The sequence below is a fragment of the Ovis canadensis genome, chromosome 3, assembly GCF_042477335.2.
Source record: "Ovis canadensis isolate MfBH-ARS-UI-01 breed Bighorn chromosome 3, ARS-UI_OviCan_v2, whole genome shotgun sequence".
Classification (NCBI taxonomy): domain Eukaryota; kingdom Metazoa; phylum Chordata; class Mammalia; order Artiodactyla; family Bovidae; genus Ovis; species Ovis canadensis.
The window spans coordinates 69,360,905-69,377,343 of record NC_091247.1 but is presented as its reverse complement, the minus strand read 5'-3'; the positions used below and the strand labels follow the sequence as shown (position 1 = coordinate 69,377,343).

Genomic DNA, 16,439 nt, shown 5'->3' with positions numbered 1-16,439 from the left:
GGAATGAAAATTTTTTTCAGCGTTCTTGAGAGTCCCTTGAATAGCAAGGAGAGCAAACCAGTCAATCCTAAAGAAAATCAACCCAGACTATTCACTGGAAGGACTGATGCTGAAGCTGAAACTCTGATACTTTGGCTACCTGATGCAAAGAGCCGACTCATTGGAAAAGACTGAAGGCAGGAGGCAACAGGGGTGACAGAGGATGAGATGGTTGGCATCACCAACTCAAGAATAATGGAGTAGGTTGCTATTTTCTTCTTCAGGGGAATCTTCCTGACCCAAGGATCAAACCCATGTCTCTTGTGTCTCCTGCATTTGCAGGTGGATTCTTTACCACTAGCACCACTTGGAAAGCCCCAGGTATTATTGGGGTAACATTGGCATATAATATTATGTAAGATTCATGTGTGCAACATATTGCTACTTCTGCATACCCTACAGTGTGTCTACCACCAAAAATTGTTTCTATCCATTACCATACAGTTGAGATCTCTTACCCATTTTGCCCTTCCCCCGGCCCCATCCCTGTATCTACCTGTTTTTTTTTCTGTTTGATTTGTGTATTCATTTTGTTTTTGTTTGTTTTTTATATTCCACATGTGAGTGAAAGCATATACTACATGTCTTTCTCAGTCTAAATTATTTCACTTAGCATACTCTCAAGGTCCATCCATGTTGTTGCAAATAGCAAGATTTCATCTTTTTATGACTGAGTAGTATTCCTCTGTGTGTGTGTGTGTGTGTGTGTGTGTGTGTGTGAGACATCTTTTTAATCCATTCATTGATTGGTGAGCACTTCAGTTGTTACCATATCCTGGCTATTGTATATAATGCTGTAATGAACATGGGGTATATATATCTTTTCAAATTAGTGTTTTCATTTTCTTTGCATAAATACTCAGGAGTGGGATAGCTCGGTTATATGGTAGCCCTATTATTAATTTTTTGAGGAATCTCCATATCATTTTCCATAGCAGCTGTACCAATTTATATTCCCATCGACAATGTGTAAGTTTCTCTTTCCTCCACATCCTTGCCAACACTTATTATTTCTTGCCTTTTTGATAAGTCATTCTAACAGACATGAGATGATATCTGCTTGTGGTTTTCACTTGCGTTTTCCCTAATAATTAGTGATGCTGGACATCTTTTCATGTGCTTGTTGGCTATCTGTATGTCTTCCTTGGAAAAACATCAAGTCAACTCTGTCCACTTTTAAATCGATAGTTTTTTTTTTTTGCTGTTGTTGAGTTGCATGAGGTCTTTATATATTTTGGATATTAGTCCCTTACTGGCGGATAGCAGTCTTGTGAGAGCCCAGTCATCCCTGGGTGCTCTTCCTCTCTTTTCTTCTGGCACAGCAGAGTCCACCCTGCTGCTTGTCCTTGTCCTCAGAGCCCCGGGGCTTTGAATCTTGTCTCCTAAAAGCAGAGGTGCCAGGCACTTGCTCAGCACTTTCTTATGGAAATCACCTCCTCAGCACCATAACTTAGATCCACATGGGAAAGTTTCTCATCCTGGCCCCTTCTGCCTGGCCTCTTGGTTCACAGACTCTCACTTTACTATAGGGCTCTGTAGGGCTTCCCAGCTAGCTCAGATGATAGTCTGCCTGCAATGCAGGAGACTTGGGTTGGATCCCTGGGTTGGAAAGATCCCCTGGAGAAGGAAATGGCTCCTCACTCCAGTATGGTCGCCCAGAGAATCCCATGGACAGAGGAGACTGGAGGGGTATGGTCCTTAGGGTTGCAAAGAGTCGGATACGACTGTAGCAACTAAGCAGACACACATAGGTGGTTTGACCGAGCTGGTTAGGGAATTGGTAAGTCAAAGGTTACCTCTGCATGGTCAAAAAACCAAATCAACTCAAGATTATGATTTTAAGGCACTCTCACAAAATTGCACAATTCTGTAATTTTAAAGAATCAAAATTGGTCACTTTTCCATTTAGATGACTATTCCCCTGGAAGAAATACTTTCTCCTCATATTGGAGCATTATATAATCTCATGAAACACAGCTGGTTACTTCTCCCAGCAGTTCTGACTCTCTAGTCATGAAAGGAGCACCATCTGAAGTGTTTAATGTAGACCACTTTGAGGAAGCAGAAATGATGAAATCACTTTGAATTCAACAGTAGAACAAACAGGCCATTTAATGCAGCCTTGAAATCTTGTGGCTCAGTTGACAGGATGTGACGCAATTGTCAGGCCTGCTTTCCGCCTTCCAGATTCTTTGATAATGTAAACGAGCAAATTACAACCCACTCAGAAAATAACTTCGTGCTATGATACAACAGAGGTAGAATATCCAAGAACAAGACAGAGGCATAGTAACATTTTGCCATCTGGCAAAGCCAGTAGACCAGATGGATTCACTAATGACTTCTCTGAAGTATTTAAGTAGACCTTGCTAAAACACATGACTGGCATATTTAATTATCCTAAATTAACAGGACTTCTGCCAAATATAACCCTCAGTGCTTGAGTCATGTTCCTTACTTAAAGAAGAAAAAAGAGATGAATAGCTCCAGAAAGCTGGGTTTCATACAGACCCCTTTCATTAGTCAGCGTTCTCATTACCAAATTGGTGTGTTACAATCTTAAAGCATTATTTCTCGTTTTTCGGAGAATGAATTGTAAGACCAACCATGCTGATCAAATTCGTTTTATCAGTGACAATTATACTTGATGAGAACATCTGGGGGTTGATAAATCTGATAGAGTCACCAGACATCCCTTCCTGCGTCCTGCCTGCGGAAGACTTCTCAACTACCAGATGTGGCCTTTTTTGCATAAGTTAATCAATTTTTATTTCTCTGTAACTATTTTCTTGTTTTTATCTGTTTTAATTTCTGTGTTTATATCAAAGCAATATTGACACACAAATAAAAAATTACAGAAGGCCTCATAATGAAGAACTGCTCCTGCTCCATCCTTCCACATCCCCAATGCAGTTTCCGAAAGGACACTTTTAATGCTTTTTTATTATTATAATTTATTTTTAATTGGAGGATAATTGCTTTATAATATTATGTCTGTTTCTGCCATACCTCAGTATGAATTAGCCATAGGTATATATACGTCCCCTCCCTCTTGACAGTTTTAAATCTCATGACTTTTCTTTCTGGTGATTACCTATGCATCGCTAAACAATAGTAATTGTTATTTCTTTCTATTTTTGATAACTATTTATGGCTGTGCTGGGTCTTCCCTGATGCACAGGCTTTTCTCTAGTTGCGGCGAGTGGGGCTACTCTAGCTGCGGTGCACAAGCTTCTTGTCGTGGTGGCTTCTCTTGTTGTGGAGCACGGGCTCTGGGGCCTGCGGCCTTCAGCAGCTGTGGCTGCCGGCCTCTAGAGCACAGGCTCAATAGTTGTGGCTCATGGGCTTAGGTAGCTTTGTGGCACGTGGGATCTTCTCAGATCAGGGATCGAGCCTGTGTCTCCTGCACCGGCAGGTGAATTCGTTACCACTGAGCTACCAGGGAAGCCCTAATTGCTTTTTCTTGATTTATCTGTTTTAAACATGATCAACTTCCTTTCAAGACACATGAAGATGTAGCTTATATATTGCCATTCTTACGTCCCATCTCATGTCCTCCTCAAAGGGTTCCTATTTTTAATTCTGTTAACATTTACCTTTGTAACTTTTATATGTTTGCACTTTTATTTTTGGAGGCATCAACAATAGACAGTGTCTTTTGCCTCCTAACTTTGTATGATGAAGACATTTAGTGATATTGAATGCTCCAGGATTCTTTCACTCAGTATACTATTTTTGAGATTCATCCATGTTACTATGTGTATCAGTACTTAGTTCATTCCTTTTTTATTGCTGAAAATGGCTCCATGGTATATATAACAATTTGTTTATCCATTCACTGTAGATGAATATTTGAGTTATTCCCTATTTTTGGCTATTATAAATAAAGCAGCTATGAATATTTGTACATGTCTTTATTTAGAGATATTTTATTTCTCTTGGGTAAATATCTAGGGGTGGCATTGTTAGGGCATATGATAACTGTATGTTTCACTTTATAAGAAACTATCAAACTGCTTTCCAAAGTGGCTTATGACCTTACCTCCCCATCAGCAGTGTGTGTGCATTCTGGCTGTTCTACATCGTCAGCAACTCTTGGTATTGTCAGCCTTTTCCATTTTAATTGTCTTTGACAGTATTTAAACTCTTTGGGCTGTATTTTAAGTTGGGTTGTCTTCTTACTATTGAAATGTAAGCATTCTTTTTATGTACCAGGTACAAGTTCTTTGATAATTTTCTTTATGTTATGGCTTCATTTTTCATTTTCCTAATGGTGTCTTTAAAAGAGCATAAGCTTTAATTTTGAAGTCTAATTTATCAATTGTTTTCTTTTACAGCTAATGTCTTCTGAAAAAATGATTGTCTTTCAAAGGTCACAAAGGTCATATGTTTTTATATCAGTTGCATGGTTTTAGTTCTTCCATTTAGCTCTCTGGTCATTTAAGATAATATTTGTGAGCGATGAGAGGTAAGTGATGAGGTTTTGTTTTTTTTTTTTTTCCTATGTGGATGTCCAGTTGTTTTAGTTTAAAAGAACTATCTTTCCCCTTTAAGTTACCTTAATGCTTTCATTGGAAGTCAATTGACCAGACAAATATTAAGTCTGTTGATGGACCCAATTTTGTTCCATCAATCTATGTCTATCCTTATGCCAATACTCTGCTTTCTTAATCCTGACTCCCTTTTATAAAGGCTTTATGTAGAACTTCCTCTTCTATTAATATTCTACTCATATTTATTGATTTCACTATCTGAGTCCAGATTCTCTGACTGCTAATCATGACTATATACAATTTTCAAACTTCTTGCCTAGGGTATCTTCTCCTTTGAATCAGTTCTTTAGATAACCAGTCATCCATTTATGTGGTTTTTACCAGTTTTAATTCTCAGAAGGTGGTCTTATTTTTAAATTTTGGAGGATACATCACAATAGCTCTCTATGTACATGACTTTCCCTGTCTTAGAATGTCAGTCCCCAGGGGTCCCACGTGTTTGTTTTGAGCAGTCTGCCAGTTAATTAATAATAGCCACACATCTATATACTGCTTACTATGTTGTAAGCACTCTTGTTTTAATCATCACTTTGTTGTTGTTGTTCAGTTGCCCAGTCGTGCCCAGCTCTTTGCGACCCCATGGACTGCACCACACCAGACCTCCCTGTCCCTCACCAATTCCTGAAGTTTGCCCAAGTTCATGCCCATTGCATCAGTGATGCCATCCAGCCATCTCATCCTCTGACACCCTCTTCTCCTTCTGCCCTCAGTCTTTCCCAGGGACTTTTCCAATGAGTTGGCTGTTCACATCAGGTGATCAAAGTACTGGAACTTAAGCTAGCATCAGTCCTTCCAATGAATATTCAGGGTTGATTTCCCTTCAAATTGACTGGTTTGATCTCCTTGCTGTCCACAGGACTTTCAGGAGTCTTCTCCAGCACTACAGTTTGAAGGCATCAATTCTCTGATGCTCTGCCTTCTTTACGGTCCAGCTCTCACAACCATACGTGACCACTGGGAAGACCATAGCCTTGACTGTAGGGACTTTTGTCGGCAGAGTCATGTCTCTGCTTTTCAACATACTGTCTAGGTCTGTCATTGCTTTCTTGCTGAGAAGCAGTCATTTTCTGATTACATATCTGCAGTCACCATTCGCAGTGATTTTAGAGCCCAAGAAGAGGAAATCTGTCACTAGTTCCATCTTGACCCCTTCTATTTGCCATGAAGTAACAGGATTGCTTTCAGTTCAGTTCAGTTCAGTCGCTCAGTCGTGTCCGACTCTTTGCGACCCCATGAACTGCAGCACTCCAGGCCTCCCTGTCCATCACCAACTCCTGGAGTTCACTCAGACTCATGTCCATCGAGTCAGTGATGCCATCCAGCCATCTCATCCTCTGTTGTCCCCTTTTCCTCCTGCCCCCAATCCCTCCCAACATCAGAGTCTTTTCCAATGAGTCAACTCTAGGATTTGTTAAATCCTCACAATAGTGCTTACCTTCTTTTAGGTAGAACTGTTATTATTCTTATTTTATGAATGAGAAACTGAGGCACAGAGAGGTTGAGTAGTTTCCTGAAGGTGATTTGTGAGAAACTTGTATGCCAGTAAGTAGAGGAGATATGCTTCAGTGATGTACTGATAACTGCTTAAGAACAAGCTCTCGAAGAGAAAATGTATGTATGCATATATATTCATAAGTTTGTTATAAATTTTACTGATATAAATGATGTGTTGTACACAATTTACAAAATAATAATAAAATATATAATATACTATAAATCCCCTGTGGCTAATTCTCAAAAATTCTTTCCTTGATTTTTGAGAACTCTTGTATCTATGGCCAACCTATAGTTGCAATTCAACCTGGATTTGACAAAATCAGATGAGGAATAAATACTTTATTACTATCTGGTTCAGAAAGGAAGTCCCTCACATCACTGACAAATGAATATAGTTCTTTACATGAATGTGAGTTGATATTTTGTTTATATTAATAAGAAAAAAAGTGAAACAACAAAAATCTATGTCAGAACTTTAATCATTAGCTAGTGATGTGAGTGACTTCGTTGCTAATTGATACTACTTTTTGAATATTGGAAAACTATTTTCTTAATTGTTCATGTTATTCATAATGTCACAGTTATAGACACGACACACTTTTAATAATGTGGAATATACTACATTATTAAAATTTTATCCTTCTATGTCTTAAGTCTGGACAGTTGAAAAAAATAACAAATCAAGCCCTGATTTGTAGCATTTGTTGATTTCCATGATATGAAAGCTCCCACCCTGGCTGATTTCAAACCACTAAGGTCACATCATTGAAAACAGCTGGAAAGAGATGTGCAGAGAGAAGGCACATTGTTCTGTACTGGCTGGATAGGCTGACGGTTAATAACCTCAAGACTATAGGTAATAGTAACCTAATTAGGAAGTGATGAGTTTTTGTGTGTATTACCTTTGTGGCTAATATAATCTATTTAGCTGCAAGTTAATATAATTATTAACAGTGGCCTTGTTTAACAGCTGATTTGCAAGATTGCTGAAACTTAACAATCCGTTCTTGCTGACTCTAGCATGCTGCTGCATGCTTTGATCTCAGGCAAAGACAAACCACTAATCTCTTAGCTTTTCTTTTATGTGGCATCAAGGTATTGCTAGAATATGGTTTCATACCAATACAAGTATGGCAACACTCTGCATGCAAAATATGATATTGTATGTCTTTATTTTTCCAAATCACATCTATTCTTATTAGCTGTACCACTCATCAAGGTTGTGAGAAGTCTAATCTGACAGAGCATTGCTCAACCACGGATTGTACAGGTACCCTGAGGCTTGCACAGTTCAGGGCATGGTAGTAGACCTTCTGGTCTGTTGACATTGCTGTCACTTCCATTTGTCCAGCCCAGGCCCACATGGAGGGCAGGGCCATCAGGTGAGATCACAGCCCCAGGCGTGGTACCCTTGTGCCGAGTGCATCTCTGGGGATGAGGACTTGAGCACAACCACCCTCATCTCAGGTTCCACTGCCTCCAGCCCACTATTTTTAAAAGAGCCTTCCTTTGCCTTTTCATTCTCACAGGTGAACATCCACTGAGGTTGGGCCAGTTCCTCTTCAGCTCGGAAAGCAGTAGCCTCCCCCTCTGCCCTCAGACAGTTCAGCCTAATCACTCGGATGCACTTCTACCATCAACACTGGAAAATTCTCTCAGGGTTATTTTCAGGGAAAGGAGGGAGAAGGCTTTCATGTTTTCCTGAGACTACTGTGGGGAAAAAATGCTACTAACATAGAAAGTTATTACTGAGAAAATCCCTGAAGCAACCTGGGCAAAAATGAAGTAAGGCTTTAAAAAAGTCAAGTCTGAATCATGAGCATTTTTTAAAATGCTGCACTTGGAATAGGTACTCAAATATAGTTTTGTGCTTTCAGGAATTGAGACTGATTAGTGTTGATGAGAGTTTTTTGTTTAACCTCATAAAGCTACCTTTTTTCATGACTCTATTAATTCTCATCTCCCCACACAACATACTGGGAAATCTTCCTCATTTTATCTGACATCAAAAAGACATGGTTTTGCCCTCTCGGCATGCTGGAGAAACCAATCAATTCCTTCTCCCAGACAGGGTGATGAAAGTCCTCTGCAGTGCTTTCTATTGCCATGGCAACAGAAAATGGGATTTCACAATGGAACTAGATTGATATATACACAGAGAAAAGCAGTTTTTTAAAAGCTCAATCCCTTTTTTGTTGCTATGTGTACAATAAACTGAGTACCAAGGAAAGGACACCAAACCTTTTTCTGTAGGTGTGGAAGAAGGCCTCAATTGTATTGAGACCTTCAGCGAAAGGGAGTCAATTCTGAAAGTTTTGACATTGTGACATTGCTATTGAAGCAATAATAATCTACAAATTTTGTAGTATGCCAGTTTTCTTAGAAAAGCAGAGATTTGGATTTATGGACCCTCAAATGGAAGATGGACATAAAATATAAGTAAACGGCATCAGTACTTCTAGTCACAGAAAGAATCGCAACCCTGTGATATGGTGAAGAAGGTGCTGGGAAGCCTAGAGTCAACCAGATGTTTTGTGTTGTGGTGGTGCTTTCCACTTCTGTAATTTCTTCGTGGAATAATACAACAGTCTGCTGATTCTGATGAAATCTTGTCAAAAGGAATTCAGGAGGCAGGATAATTTTCATCATGGCCCCTTAATAGGATAAGGAGACTGACCCTCTTTAATCTGTTGGTTGATCCAAAGGCATTACTTAGAGTAGCTTCTTAGTCTTAGGGCATCTCTGTAAAAGAAGCAAAGAGCAGTTTTTAAGTAGGCAGTAGGGGGCCAATTTGGAATCTGTATCTATATCTATAAATCTATCTGTCTATGTCATTTAAATGCTTCTGAACTAAAATTCCAAACATGTTTGGAAATAGATGAAAGCAAATCCGGCTCAAAATGACTTCTCATGAAATTCTTGAATTCCTAAATGCAGAGATGTGAGAAGTGAATAGATACCTGATGGTAAGCTTCAAACCTGCTTATTAAAATATTGCTTCTGTAACTGCACCATTACCGATACCTTACGTGTATTACACTCTTGCAAATCTTTTGATTAAGGTTTGCTGGTTTCCCCACCCCACTCTCTTAGGAGGATTAAAAAGTGCTGTTGAAATTGTATGACAAATTCAAAACAAAATAAACGCCACTTGGCTCTGCTCTAAAAGGTACGTGGATGCTGTAATTCTGTTACTAAGGTGGAAGAAGTGAAGTTTCTGGGAAGCTAGTGGAGTGATGGAAAGTGAATAGAGTTGTTGTCTACTCGCCCTATTCTTGCCGTGGTTGTGGATAAATAAGAACACTATGAGTCATTGCAGTGTTGCTTGCAAGCCAGAGAATCAGGTCAGAGACTTGGCTTATAAAAGGAGAAGTGGGTAATTTTCTTAATGTATTCAAATGGTAAACAGGAACTTGTATAAATGGGCTATCATGAGCTGGGAAGAGGTGGTTTAAAGAACAGTGTTAAAAAACCTTCTGGCAAAAAAAAAAATCCAATGTGGACATTTTAATAAATGTGATACATTTATGTGCTTTAAGATGAATGAAAAGAATAATAAAAACCAGAGTAAAAACATTTCAAGTCCAAAATGGGATGTTTTTGGGTCACACTGCTAGTTGGATGACATACACTGATAGATTATTTTGAGGGCCTCTCTATAAAGATTTGTTGAAAGTTGTTTTTTTCATTTCCTCCTTCATTCAAGGAATGAGAAAAGTCAGGAAATCACAAAATTATAGTTAGAACACCTGCCTGAAATAGCAATTTTTTTTACTGTTGGTTTTTTAGAACCCCTTAAATCTACCAAGTCTCTCAAGCATTTTAACTAGAAGCTGCAATCACAGTGAAAGTGAGTTTCATTTGTGTCTCTTGAAAGTGCCTGAGCATGTAGGGGAAATACGCTCATTCCTCTTTATTTTCCAGTCCCCGGGATAGAGCCTGCGCCAGTAGCAGCGCAGAGAGGCAACACGGCAGCCATGACTGTTGGCTCATCCACTTCCTCTTCAGCAAGCACCTTGTTAATTTCCTCCACCATGATGCTGGAACCGTGTAGAGTTTTGGAAATGGCCCCTGCTGTCCTGAAAAAGACAGCTTAGTCAAATCCTCTTCTTCATAGCCCAGGGGACTTCAGGGGTGGTGTAACCTGGAGAGTCTCTTTGTTGGAGACTATGTGGAATTAAGACCATCTTTCCCCAGGACCAGGCTCGCAGGCTTCAAACTCTAATGCTGCCAACTGCCTAAGCAAAAAACTGTCAGGTTTGACATGTTCAAGCTTTTCCTTGGCCTCAAACATCCTAAACCTTTCCCTCTCTCTTTCCTTTAAACATCTCTTGACTCATCCTCTCTATTCCATCTGCCCCTGTCTCACCTCACTCTCAAGCTAGTGTCTAACTGGTCTCTTAATAGACCTTACCCATCTGTTCTTTCCACTCTTCCTTACTGCTATTAGGGTTACCTTCTTAAACTATGAAGCTATTGATGTTGTTTCCTGCTAATAATTGTCAGTGATGCTCTCTGACAATAAAAGGGCTTTCAAGGCTGCCCTGGCCAGCCCATTATCTGTTTACTTGTCCGTCCTTCCTTTTAAGATGGGCTTCTTGAAAGAAAGGCAGTGTATCTTCTGTTTATGTTATCTATGGCACCACCTGACATTTCATAGTTTTTTAAATAAGGATTTCTTGAATGAATGGATGAATGATAAAGTGTTCTACAATGTTAAAATGTTTTAAAGCCTCTAAGAGTCACCTATGCAGCTGACACCACCCTTATGGCAGAAAACGAAGAACTAAAGAGCCTCTTGATGAAAGTGAAAGAGGAGAGTGAAAAAGTTGGCTTAAAACTCAACATTCAGAAGACTAAGATCATGGCATCTGGTCCCATCACTTCATGGGAAATAGATGGGGAGCCAGTGGAAACAGTGACAGACTTTATTTTTGTGGGGCTCCAGAATCACTGCAGATGGTGACTGCAGCCATGAAATTAAAAGACGCTTGCTTCTTGGAAGAAAAGTTATGACCAACCTAGACAGCATATTAAAAAGCAGAGATATTACTTTGCCAACAAAGGTCCGTCTAGTCAAAGCTATGGTTTTTCCAGTAGTCATGGATGTGAGAGTTGGACCATAAAGAAAGCTGAGCACTGAAGAATTGATGCTTTTGACTGTTGACTCTTGAGAGTCCTTTGGAAGGCAAGGAGATCTAACCAGTCTATTCTAAAGGAAATCAGTCCTGAATATTCATTGGAAGGACTGATGCTGAAGCTGAAACACCAATACTTGGCCACCTGATGCGAAGAGCTGACTCATTTGAAAAGACCCTGATGCTGGGAAAGATTGAAGGCAGGAGGAGAAGAGGAATGACAGAGGATGAGATGGTTGGATGGCATCACCGACTCGATGGACATGAGTTTGAGTAAGTTCCAGGAGTTGGTGATGGACAGGGAGGCCTGGCCTGCTGCAGTCCATGGGCTCACAAAGAATCGGACATGACTGAGCAGCTGAACTGACTGAAGAGTCACCTACTGTGAAAAGGCTACCCTTTATTTTTATGTTAGTCCTTATAACTATCCCTGGGGATGTTTCCCAGCAAGCACTAAGATGGCCAACTCAGACTTGGGGCATCCAGGTGTTTCTCATCCCTGCCCATCCTCTTCTCTCTGCCCCTCCATCAGGTCCTACGTTCATTCCCACCACAACTAAAGCAGTGAAGTCACCTGCAGCTTGTTTGTCTTCCTGGGAACCCCACCCTCCCCCCACCCAGACCAGGCCCAGCTCAGGCCCATGAGCTCCCTGACAGAGTTCACAAGAGGGGCACAGTTCGTGATGAAGGCCCCCACTGCAGGGTGCTAGCTGGTGGGCCAGGTGGGAAAGGAGAGCAGTGCCCTGAGGGGTGTTTCAGGGAAAAGGCTTGAGGAAGAGGCAGCCACAGTCTCCCAAGATGAATGCCAGACACCTTGTTCCTGCTAGGGGGAACAACAGGCCCCCAGGATGTGCCCTGAGATGGTGCATTAGGATTGCTGCAGCCCAAGATGGGATTGGACCCATCTTTCAGGGTCCTTCCTCCTGAAAGGTGATAGACTTTCAGCCTGCCTGTGTGCGTTTCACTCCCAGGTTCTGAACTCAGGCAGCATCAGCCATGCACAGCCTTTGGGTCAGAGCCTGGTCCCCAACACCCGGCCAGGCCCCCGGGGGGAGTGCCCGGTACTGTGACTCGGTGTCAGGGTTGGGGGAGGGGAGGGCAGGTGAGGCTGATTGAGATCTGCCTGATGGGCGGTGTGATCCAGACTCCTTTCTGGTTGGAGTGTCCTCGCTGGCATTAGGAGCACCCAGGTTTTTCTCATCCCCAACACCTCTGCCTCTGCAGTTCTCCCAAGTTCCCGTGAGACCATGAGACAGGGCTGGGTGCTTCTGGGAAGGGTGGTGGTTGCAGAAGCGTCTTGGCTTGATTCTTCTGAGATGCCCCTGATGGTCAGCGCTCCCAGCTCATCCTCTTCCTGTCCCTCCATCTGGACCCGCACTCACTCCCCACACCACAGCCGAAGCCGCAAAGCTCATCCTCAGAGCAGCTCCAACTCTACCCTCTTTGCCTAACAAGAAAAAACAAAAACCAAAACTCGTCGCGCATCCAGCCTCATTGGGAGAGGGCAAATGGAGCGTTGGAAGGCAGCTCAGGAGGCAGTCGGGGGACCAAGACCTGTGGATAGGGGTGTTGGAAGTTCCTGAGAAGACCAGCTGCACCTGAGCACCAGGGTTCAAGGGCCTGGGAGGGCCAACGGTGAGGAAGGGGAGCCAGCATTCGGGGTCCTGTGCAAAAGTTGGCGCTAGGTGTGCAGGGAGACCCGCGAGATGAGCACAGTGGGGTGAGAGACTCCAGAACAGGCTATAAGGCTGGGTGGCTGCAGAAGTGGGGGTGGGGTGTGCTACACATGGAGCAAAGAAAGACTCAGAAAGTCGATGGTTTCTGAAAGGAGCACCACGTGTATGTTGGTTGTATCTTTCCCTTGCCAGTTTCACAAATAACGATGGTAATAAAACTTGTATTGCATGTTTACTCATGCTCAATGCTCTATATTCATTGTATCACCAGTTTTCATATATTATCTCCATTTTATAGGTGAGGAACACAAGGACAAAAGAGATCAAGTAGTATGTCCAAGGAACTAGAGGTAGTGAGGGGCAGCCAGTGTGCAAATCAAGGGGTCAATTTCAGAGCATAGATTCCTATAAAAGTCAAGCTGAAAGGTGAACAGGGAAAAAAATCTAGTTGTGTTAGTTGTGAAGACAGATGTTGAAACTGAAAAGAAAAATAATTCTACTTTTGCTTATTGTGTAAACAGTCATCTGCTTGTTTTTTTATAGGTCTCTCTCTCTCTTTTTAAAATCACCAACACATATTTTTAGAAAGGCACAACCTCTTTGCACAACAAATTTGAAACATTAGACTGATTTCTCATCCAGGCATAATAATGATTACATTTCTCCTTCTTGACTGCTACAGAGTCCTTGAAATTCCAGTTGGCATTTGACAAAGTTTTATTTTGATTGGACTACAGGTGTAAGAAAAATTCTATACAAACCACAGGCAGGGTAATTGGCGGTTCTGTTGGTGTCATGGTGATTTATGTAAAATAGAGATTTTCATTTAAAATACGTAATCTATGGCAGCAGATACAGAAACAGCACTTGACTCTGATACCCCCCCTCCATGCTTTGAAATCCTAATGAGGATGGTATCCAGAGCTTCTGCAAGCAGATTTAATTAATTCTGTGAAGTGCATTTTCTCCTGGCAACAGCATTTTTTTTTCAATTTAGAGTCAAAAGAACTTGAAAGCTGAGTAATATTTTCAAAACCAGTAAGTAAATATCATAACATAAGGCAATTATAGAATATAGGAGGTTTTCTAATCATAGAATTATACCAGTTGTCTGATTTTCAAGTTAACCAAGTGGGTAAAATCTCATGAAATAATAGCTAAACTGTGCTAAGCCTCTCTTCACCATAGTTAAACATTTTTATTAGACCAATCAGCTAAATAATTTCTTTGGGTCTTGGGATTATCTTGTTAGATTAAAATTAGAAATGTGGATAAAAGATAATCAGTTTTTTTTTTAGCTTTGTTCAACAGGATGATGTGAAAGAGGCCTTTTTCTTTTTCAGCCTTGCCTTACATCCAGATAAAACTCTCATTGCGACTGGCCAAGTTGGGAAGGAACCATATATATGTATATGGGATTCCTATAATGTCCAAACTGTGTCTATTCTTAAAGATGTCCACACACATGGAGTTGCCTGCCTGACTTTCGACTCGGATGGACAGGTATGTGTCTTTTTCCATTTTGTTTTTCCTTAATGACCTCGCACAAGTCACCTAGAATTATAATGAACATAGCCTGTAGGCTCTGAAAGTCTATCAAGCCTCCCTACCTTCCCTTGTCAGCCTCCTAGAATCCTCACCTGCTTGGTCCTTTTCTATGCTCGTGCCACTGACACCCACCTCTGGGTAGGACCCAGTTTTGGTTCCCCCAGTCTTACCATTTGGTTAAACATGCCTCCAGAAAGTGAACTCACATTGATTAGGTTCATAGTGACTCAATGATTGTACTTTGTCTTCCATTGTTAACTTCCTGTTTGGAACGAGGGTTGGACCAAACCTTTTCCACAGACCTCCAGCCCTGAGCATCTCCTTGGTTTCCCTTGTTTCAGAAAACAGCATCACCTCCTAATATTCACTGACGAGATTCTCCTTGACTCTTTAACCTTGAGGTGACTTCTAACTTCGCTTCCCTACCCACTGCCTCTGATTCAAGCAGTCACTGGTCATGCGTGTTCATTCGTTTCTTTACAGGGACTCTGACATTCTTTCTCTTCTTCCCATTCTCCCTGCCACCAGTAATCTCTTAACGAGCCTCCTCCACACAGTCAATTTCTTGCTAATGCATTTCACCAACTGCAAAAGTGTCAGAATATTACTTAAAAACAAGAAAAGTTTGGAGCACCCCCTGACTGAAGTCCATACCTTGTGGCTGGGCATTCTCTGCTAATCAGCTTTCCTGTCCTTGTCTTCACTCTTCCCCTGCAGTCAAGTTGGACATGTCAGTGAGATTCCTCTATGAGACCAGACACTTGGGCACCTCCAGACCCTTTCTCATGCTGCCCTCTCCACCTTCAGTGCCTGCTCACACTCCTTGCCCTTTATAGTGATTCATACTTCCAGGACCCTTCATAGGTCTTCATGAAGCCCTCCCAGTCTCCCCTTCCAACAAAGTGACTCTCTTTCCTTGGACTTCAGCAACACTTGATAGAAAAGATTTGTCCATGTATTAATAGATAACAATTATATCTCAATTTTAAAAATATGTTACAGAGAAGGGCCTGGAAATACAGAGACCTCATTCCTGGCTCTCCCTACATTCACCTCCTCACTAAAGCTGTGCCTTTTCTTCTAGCCTTCTCCATGTTCCTAAGACACCCTTCCTCTGTCCCTTCCACCCTTTGTATTTATGCCAGTTAATTCCTTCCATCTTTTTTTTGGTAAATTTCAGAGAGACTTCTCTTAAGTTCATATTGGGTTTCCCAGGTGGCATGGTGGTAAAGAAACTGCCTGCAATGCAGGAGACACGAGACGTGGGTTTGATCCCTGGGTCAGGAAGATCCCCTGGAAAAGGAAAGGGCAACCCACTCCAGTATTCTTGCCTGGAAAATTCCATGGACAGAGGAGCCTGGTGGGCTACAGTCTGTGGGGTTGCAAAGAGTTATACACGATTGAGCACTCATAAGGTAGAAAGACCTGTGAAACTACTCATAGAAAATTGACCAAACTGAGAGTTTGCAGGCAGTTCAGCAGATTATAGGACTTGACCTGGTTTGGGTCATTTTTTAAACTTTATATTTCTTGCTATTTTGAGAGAGTAGTGATCATTTCGTTCAGTTCAGTACACATGTAGACCCCTTGGTGTATGTTTTTGATTTAACTACTCTGTAATCTCATAATTGAATCAAGATAATGCATAAGATCCATTATCTCCAGATCTTAAGAGAAATAGCTAGATAGTGACACTTATTCAGATTTGTAGTTACTGACTTCCTGATTAGGCTGAATGTGTCAGAATGCGTATGCAAGTGGAGATGAATGCTTAGATGTGAACTCACATGCGCATTCTCTAATCTGATTTTGTTTTTCTAACAAACACTCTATATCAAAATTTGTTCTGAAGCACACAGGGAAAATGTAATGCAGCCGAGGGAGATCCAGCTGTAACCTATAGTTTTTTGTTCATGTTATTTTGTGTTAGAATCCTTGTTATTTTTTTAGGTTCCATTTTGAAGGTGCAGGTGTGGGTGGACTGTATG

General features: G+C 41.3%; 1 protein-coding gene across 10 annotated transcripts in view; it reads left to right on the top strand.

Moving 5' to 3' along the window:
- EML6 (EMAP like 6) overlaps positions 1–16,439 on the top strand; it is a 290,298-nt gene that overhangs the window by 96,337 nt on the left and 177,522 nt on the right. For 9 of the 10 annotated variants that reach the window (XR_011255673.1, XR_011255672.1, XR_011255675.1 and 6 more), the window contains exon 3: positions 14,247–14,406. Coding sequence is in view for 7 of the 10 variants with exons in the window: in XM_069583321.1 (XP_069439422.1) it covers positions 14,247–14,406 (160 nt within the window). In the remaining 3 variants the exon portion in view is untranslated. Of the gene's footprint in view, positions 1–10,056; positions 11,501–14,246; positions 14,407–16,439 lie in introns of those variants that run through there. The other variant, XM_069583323.1, reaches the window with a different exon arrangement.